The sequence below is a fragment of the Oncorhynchus kisutch genome, unplaced genomic scaffold, assembly GCF_002021735.2.
Source record: "Oncorhynchus kisutch isolate 150728-3 unplaced genomic scaffold, Okis_V2 scaffold805, whole genome shotgun sequence".
Lineage (NCBI taxonomy): Eukaryota > Metazoa > Chordata > Actinopteri > Salmoniformes > Salmonidae > Oncorhynchus > Oncorhynchus kisutch.
The window spans coordinates 116,242-124,891 of record NW_022262750.1 but is presented as its reverse complement, the minus strand read 5'-3'; the positions used below and the strand labels follow the sequence as shown (position 1 = coordinate 124,891).

The following is an 8,650-nucleotide window of genomic DNA, read 5'->3' as shown; positions in this document are numbered from 1 at the left end:
GTGAGCAAATTAGAGCAGATGGTGTTAAATTATTTTCTGCTTTCTGTATTTTGTTTTAGTCAAAGCACATTCTGCCTAATGGCGCGTGCTGTTGAGTTTGGGACGATTCAGCAAACCATCCTAAAATCTCGTAAGAAAACAGGTGCTTTTGTTGTAAAAGTAATGTTATGCTATAATATTTGGTGATGTGGACTGCTAATTAATCATTAGTTGATCGTCCAAGACATTGATCTTACTTTATTAAAAAACACCATTGTGGCTCATCGCTCTTGCAGCACTACACACCTGCAGTCTGCTGCACCGAACTAGCGATTGATGCTCACCTAGCCTACTCTTTTGCCTCGTGCAACATTTGGTGATGCAGAAACGAGAGAACATGTTGTTTTTATGACAATCTGGTAATATTTGGCCAAGGAAACATTTCTGGTTGGTCTCAAGGAATGTCACACAGGGAGACTTTTAAAAAACGGGATTGAGAGAAGTAGGAGCTAATGCTCATGGAGAGCCTGACTATTATTATTAACCTTTATTTAACTAGGCAACGATTGGAGAAGTGTTGAACATAACAAGTGGACTGTCACATCCTGATGATTTATATCTGATACATATATATTTAATATTTTTATATATCAAGTTGTCGAAACATCTCGATGATCAATGGAAACAGGATGCACCTGATCTCAATTCAAAAGTTTGGGGTCACTTAATCTACCCATGGTTTCCGATTTAAAAAGTGATTTACAGCGAAAACACAACATATGATTATGTTAGGTCATAGCCAAGTCAAAAAAACACAACCATTTTTCCGTTACAGTCTGTAGAAACAAGTCAAATGATGAATGCAATCAATCTTTAGGATGTTTTTAACATAAATCATCAATAAGTTTCCCACCTGGAGAATTTCATTGTCTGAAGAAAAGCATTGTAACGAGAGCTAACTCTGTCGGGAGCAAGTGTCATGAGACCGAGGCTCTCTGCCAGACCACTTTCTCAAAGAGCTCTCATGAGCCCCTACTTTATAGTAGAATCCTCAAACCAGTTTCTAAAGACGGTGACATCTAGTGGAAGCCCTAGGAAGTGCAACCTCATCCATATCTCACTGTGAATTCAATAGGCACTGTTTTGAAAATCTATTTCTCACTTCCTGTTTGGATTTCTTCTCTGGATTTTACCTGCCATATGAGTTCTGTTATACTCACAGACATCATTCAAACAGTTTTAGAAACTTCAGAGTGTTTTCTATCCAATACTAATAATAATATGCATATATTAGCATCTGGGGTGTTGAGTTTGGGACAGTTTTCAACTGTGCTAACATAATTGCAAAAGTGTTTTCTAATGATAAACTTGGATTAGCTAACACAACATGCCATTGGATCACAGGAATAATGGTTGCTGATAATGGGCCTCTGTACACCTATGTAGATATTCCATAAAATATCTGCCGTTTCCAGCTACAATAGTCATTTACAACAATAACAATGTCTACACTGTATTTCTGATCAATTTGATGTTATTTTAATAGACAAACAATGTGCTTTTCTTTAAAAACAAGGACATTTCTTTCAAAACAAGGACATTTCTAAGTGACCCCAAACATTTGAACAGTAGTGTATATTTCATATGTTTCATAATAATTTTGAGTCTGTCTTGTTCTTCTGTTTTTTTAAATAAATTTGCAAAATCTCTAAACCTGTTTTAGCTTTGTCATTATGAGGGTGTGTAGATTGCTGAGGATATTTTTTAAATTTAATTATAGAATTAGGCTGTAACATAACAAAATGTGGAAAAAGTCAAGGGGTCTGAATGCTTTCTGAGGGCACTGTCAGACCCCTTCCCATTTTTCCCATTTTGGTACTTTACAGCCTTCTTCTAAAATTGATGACACGTTTTTCCTCGTCAATCCACACACAATACCCCATAATGACATCACAATATCCCATAATGACATCACAATATCCCATAATGACATCACAATATCCCATAATGACATCACAATATCCCATAATGACATCACAATATCCCATAATGACATCACAATACCCCATAATGACATCACAATACCCCATAATGACATCACAATACCCCATAATGACATCACAATATCCCATAATAACAAAGCCAAAACAGGTTTTTAGAAATTCTTGCAAATGTAAAAAAAAGAAATGTTTAGCAAATTCTACTATCACCCTTGTGATTTTGAGTGGAGGATGGTTTCGCTCATCATTTTCACCACTTTTGCCTCTTAGTTTTTGACTCCTACCCAGTTTTAGAATAGTTTGATTCCCCTTCCCATACAGCCTACTGAAATGAATACATACACTACCGTTGAAAAGTTTAGGGTCACTTAGAAATGTCCTTGTTTTTGAAAGAAAAGTATGTTTTTTTTGGTCCATTAAAATAACATCAAATTGACCATTAATACAGTGGAGACGTTGTTAATGTTGTAAATGACTTGTAGCTGGAAACGGATGATTTTTTAAAAACTGGAATATGTACATAGGTGTACAGAGGCCCATTATCAGCAACCATCACTCCTGTGATCCAATGGCATGTTGTGTTAGCTAATACATGTTTATCATTTTAAAGGGCCAATTGATCATTACAAAACCTTTTGCAATTATGTTATAAAACGGTCCTTTTTTAGACGAGTTGAGTATCTGGGTCATTTGTCGGTTCGATTACAGGCTCAAAATGGCCAGAAACAAAGACCTTTCTTCTGAAAGTCGTCAGTCTATTCTTGTTCTGAGAAATGAAGGCTATCTGGCGCTAACCAGAATAGAAAGAGGGGTGGGAGGCCCCGGTGCACAACTGGGCAAGAGGACAAGTATTTTAGAGTGTCGAGTTTGAGAAACAGACGTCTCACAAGTCCTCAACTGGCAGCTTCATTAAATAGTACCCACAAAACACCAGTCTCAATGTCAACAGTGAAGAGGCGACTCCGGGATGCTTGCCTTCTGGACACTATTCTGTTTAGAGACTGTTTGCGCTGTTCTGTGAAGAGAGTAGTACACAGCATTGTACGAGATCTTCAGCCGTTTCCAGCTACAATAGTCATTTACAATATTAACAATGTCTACACTGTATTTCTGATCACTTTGATTGGACAAAAAATGTGCTATTCTTTCAAAAACATGTACATTTGTAACTTTAGAATTTATTCATTTATTTCACCACTAATGGTAGTGTATTTAAAATATATATATTTTTTAACCTTTAACTTTCTTAGCATACTGATTATTGTCCGGAATTTCCGATGACTGACGTGCCCAAAGGAAACTGCCCAGAAGCTAGGATATGCATATACTTGATAGCATTGGATACAAAACACTCTGAAGTTTCTAAAACTGTAAAAAATAATGTCTGTGGGTATAACAGAATTGATATGGCAGGCGAAAACCTTGAGGAAAATCCATCCGGAATATTTATTTTTTGATGTCACTGGTTTTTTCAATGCTTGCCTATGGGATTTACAAATAGATAGGACCCAGATTGCAGTTCCTATGGCTTCCACTAGATGTCAACAGTCTTTAGAAAGGGTTTCATGCTTGTTTTTTGAAAAATTTGTATTTGTAGTTTTTCCAAGATGTCCCCCATTTCGAAAAGTAGTCGTTGCGCGCATCGAGAGTGCGCTCTTCTTATTTATCTTTGCTATTGAACACACTATTCTCCGTCTTAAATATTATTGTTTATTTACATATTAGAATACCTGAAGATTCATTACAAACGTCGTTTGACTTTTTTGGACGATTGTTACCGGTAACCTTTAGGATTCGTTTGTGTGCATGTTGAACGAGTGACCTACTGAATCAAGCGCGCCATCTGAACTGATATTTTTGGGAAATAATGAAGGACATTATCGAACAAAACGACCATTCATTGTGTAGCTGGGGCCCTTGGGATTGCAATCAGAGGAAGATCTTCAAAGGTAAGTGATTTTTTAAAAATTGCTGTCTGTGATTTTGTGACACCTGTGCTGGTTGAAAAAGTATTTTGATGTGGGGAGCTGTCCTCAGATAATCGCTTGGTATGCTTTCTCCGTAAAGCCTTTTTCAAATTTGACAACGCAGTTGGATTAATAAGAATCTTAAATTATGTAAGACACTTGTATTTTAATGAATTTTTAATATTCCGATTTTTGTATTTTGAATTTCGCGCTCTGCAATTTCACCGGATGTTGTGGTCGATATCCTGCGAGCGTTTGGACATAGGCAAGTCAGTTAAGTTCACTAGGGTAGGGGGCAGCATTTGGAATTTTGGATGAAAAGCGTGCCCAAATTAAACTGCCTGCTACTTGGGCCCATAAGCTAGGATATGCATATAATTACTCGATTTGGATAGAAAACACTGTTAAAATAATGTCTGAGTATAACAGAACTGATATGGCAGGTGAAAGCCAGAGGAAAATCCAACCAGGAAGTACTATTATTTTGAAAGGCTGTTTTTCCATTGAAAGCCTATCCACCATACAAAGACCCAGTGGAAATATGTCTTCCTCAACATGTGACCAGTCTTTAGGCATTGTTTCAGATCTCTATGGCTTCCTCAACACGTGACCAGTCTTTAGGCATTGTTTCAGGCTTTTACTCTGAAAAATGAGGGAGATACACCGCTTTCAATGAGAGGACAGTGGAAATTTCCATCCATATGAGCCAGGCACGTGATCGAGAGCGCGCGTTTCTTGTTTACCTTTTTCCATTGACGAAGCTTTTGTCCGGTTGAAATATTATTGATTATTTATGACAAAAGCAACCTGAAGATTTATTTTAAACATCGTTTGACATGTTTCTACCATCTTTTATTGTACTTTATGACTTTGAGAGTGCGCTTTGTGCCTTTGGATTTCTGAACTAAACGCACCAACAAAACTGAGGTATTTGGACATAAATTCAAATCAAATTTTATTTGTCACATACACATGGTTAGCAGATGTTAATGCGAGTGTAGCGAAATGCTTGTGCTTCTAGTTCCGACAATGCAGTAATAACCAACAAGTAATCTAACTAACAATTCCAAAACTACTGTCTTATACACAGTGTAAGGGGATAAAGAATATGTACATAAAGATATATGAATGAGTGATGGTACAGAGCAGCATAGGCAAGATACAGTAGATGGTATCGAGTACAGTATATACATATGAGATGAGTATGTAAACAAAGTGGCATAGTTTAAGTGGCTAGTGATACATGTATTACATAAGGATGCAGTAGATGATATAGAGTACAGTATATACGTATGCATATGAGATGAATAATGTAGGGTATGTAACATTATATTAGGTAGCATTGTTTAAAGTGGCTAGTGATATATTTTATATCATTTCCCATCAATTCCCATTATTAAAGTGGCTGGAGTTGAGTCAGTGTCAGTGTGTTGGCAGCACCCACTCAATGTTAGTGGTGGCTGTTTAACAGTCTGATGGCCTTGAGATAGAAGCTGTTTTTCAGTCTCTCGGTCCCAGCTTTGATGCACCTGTACTGACCTCGCCTTCTGGATGATAGCGGGGTGAACAGGCAGTGGCTCGGGTGGTTGTTGTCCTTGATGATCTTTATGGCCTTCCTGTAACATCGGGTGGTGTAGGTGTCCTGGAGGGCAGGTAGTTTGCCCCCGGTGATGCGTTGTGCAGACCTCACTACCCTCTGGAGAGCCTTACGGTTGTGGGCGGAGCAGTTGCCGTACCAGGCGGTGATGCAGCCCGCCAGGATGCTCTCGATTGTGCATCTGTAGAAGTTTGAGTGCTTTTGGTGACAAGCCGAATTTCTTCAGCCTCCTGAGGTTGAAGAGGCGCTGCTGCGCCTTCTTCACGATGCTGTCTGTGTGAGTGGACCAATTCAGTTTGTCTGTGACGTGTATGCCGAGGAACTTAAAACTTGCTACCTTCTCCACTACTGTTCCATCGATGTGGATAGGGGGGTCTTCCCTCTGCTGTTTCCTGAAGTCCACAATCATCTCCTTAGTTTTGTTGACGTTGAGTGTGAGGTTATTTTCCTGACACCATACTCCGAGGGCCCTCACCTCCTCCCTGTAGGCCGTCTCGTCGTTGTTGGTAATCAAGCCTACCACTGTTGTGTCGTCCGCAAACTTGATGATTGAGTTGGAGGCGTGCGTGGCCACGCAGTCGTGGGTGAACAGGGAGTACAGGAGAGGGCTCAGAACGCACCCTTGTGGGGCCCCAGTGTTGAGGATCAGCGGGGTGGAGATGTTGTTGCCTACCCTCTCCACCTGGGGGCGGCCCGTCAGGAAGTCCAGTACCCAGTTGCACAGGGCGGGGTCGAGACACAGGGTCTCGAGCTTGATGACGAGCTTGCAGGGTACTATGGTGTTGAATGCCGAGCTGTAGTCGATGAACAGCATTCTCACATAGGTATTCCTCTTGTAGAGATGGGTTAGGGCAGTGTGGTTGAGATTGCATCGTCTGTGGACCTATTTGGGCGGTAAGCAAATTGGAGTGGGTCTTGGGTATCAGGTAGGGTGGAGGTGATATGGTCCTTGACTAGTCTCTCAAAGCACTTCATGATGACGGAAGTGAGTGCTACGGGGCGGTAGTCGTTTAGCTCAGTTACCTTACCTTTCTTGGGAACAGGAACAATGGTGGCCCTCTTGAAGCATGTGGGAACAGCAGACTGTTATAGGGATTGATTGAATATGTCCGTAAACACACCGGCCAGCTGGTCTGCGCATGCTCTGAGGGCGCGGCTGGGGATGCCGTCTGGGCCTGCAGCCTTGCGAGGGTTAACACGTTTAAAGATGAACTTTATCGAAGAAAACAAACATTTGTTGTCTAACATGGAGACCTGGGAGTGCCACCAGATGATCATCAAAGGTTAGTGATTAATTTAATCGCTACTTCTGACTTTTATGAGACCTCTCCTTGGCTGGAAAATGACTGTATGGTTTTCTGTGACTAGGTGCTGACCTAACATAATCGTTTGGTGTGCTTTCGCCGTAAAGCCTATTTGAAATCGAACACTGTGGCTGGATTTAGAAAAAGTTTATCTTTAAAATGGTGTAAAATAATTTTAATTATGGGATTTGAACCAGACAGGTTAAGCACTTTGTGACAACTACTGATGTAAAAAGGGCTTCATAAAATACATTTGATTAACATGTATATCACACCAACTGACTGTTTTTTCTGATGTTCACACAGGATACCATGTTGAGACATTCTCCACATCCAGAGAGCAACAGCAGGAAGATCAGAGAGCTAAGAGGTCTCATCACTGCCCACATTGTGAAGAGATTTTCCCATTTCTATCAGACCTAAAAATACACCTAAAAATACACACAGGAGAAAAGCCTTACGTCTGCTCTGACTGTGGAAAATGTTTTAAAACATTAGGTTATATCAAGGTTCACCAGAGAACACACACAGGAGAGAAGCCTTACGTCTGCTCTGACTGTGGAAAATGTTTTAAAACATTAGGTTATATCAAGGTTCACCAGAGAACACACACAGGAGAGAAGCCTTATTCCTGCTCTGACTGTGGAAAATGTTTTAAAACATCAACTCAACTAAAAGTTCATCAGAGAATACACACAGGAGAGAAGCCTTATTCCTGTTCTGACTGTGGAAAATGTTTTAAAACATTATATAATCTAAAAGTTCACCAGAGAACACACACAGGAGAGAAGCCTTATTCCTGTTCTGACTGTGGAAAATGTTTTAAAACATCAAATGAGCTAAAAGTTCACCAGAGAACACACACAGGAGAGAAGCCTTACGTCTGCTCTGACTGTGGGGCGAGTTTCTCTCTGCTGGGCACCATAAAAACACACCAACGTATACACACAGGAGAGAAGCCTTATTCCTGCTCTGACTGTGGAAAATGTTTTCGAACATTATATGAGATAAAAGTTCATCAGAGAACACACACAGGAGAGAAGCCTTACGTCTGCTCTGACTGTGGAAAATGTTTTAAAACATCAAATGAGCTAAAAGTTCACCAGAGAACACACACAGGAGAGAAGCCTTTCTTCTGCTCTGACTGTGGAAATTTTTTTACAACATCAAATGAGCTAAAAGTTCACCAGAGAACACACACAGGAGAGAAGCCTTACTACTGCTCTTTCTGTGGAAAACGTTTCTCCCGATCGGGTACCTTGAAATCACATGAACGTATACATACAGGAGAGAAGCCTTACTTCTGCTCTGACTGTGGGAGGAGTTTCTCTCACCAGAGCAACTTAAAAACACACCAATGTATACATTAACTTCATGTGGGTACCTGGGACTGTTGCATCCCACCTGGTCAACATCCGGTGAAATTGCAGAGTGACCAATTCAAATTTAATTACTATAAAATACATCAAAATAAAGCTTAACTTGTTGTTAATCTAGCCTCCATGTCAGATTTCAAAAAGGCTTTAAGGCGAAAGCAAACCATGCGATTATCTGAGGACGGCGCTCAGCACACAAAACATTACATACAGTTACCAGCCAAGTAGACTAGTCACGAAAGTCAGAAATATGATGATCTTCATATGGTTGCACTCACAACACTCCCAGTTACACAATAAATGTTCATTTTGTTCGATAAAGTCCCTCTTTATATCTTGAAACCTCCATTTTGTTGGCACATTTTGTTCTGTAATCCAATGGCTCAAATGCGGTCACAAGAGGCAGACGAAAATTCCAAATAGTATC

General features: G+C 40.0%; 1 protein-coding gene across 1 annotated transcript; it reads left to right on the top strand.

Moving 5' to 3' along the window:
* Positions 1-7,272: 7,272 nt before the first annotated feature.
* On the top strand, positions 7,273-8,405 carry LOC116362181 (gastrula zinc finger protein XlCGF17.1-like; the record flags this gene model as incomplete). Its single annotated transcript, XM_031816488.1, has 1 exon — positions 7,273-8,405. A coding segment is annotated over one exon (945 nt), but the record flags the coding sequence as incomplete, so codon positions are not given.
* Positions 8,406-8,650: the final 245 nt, after the last annotated feature.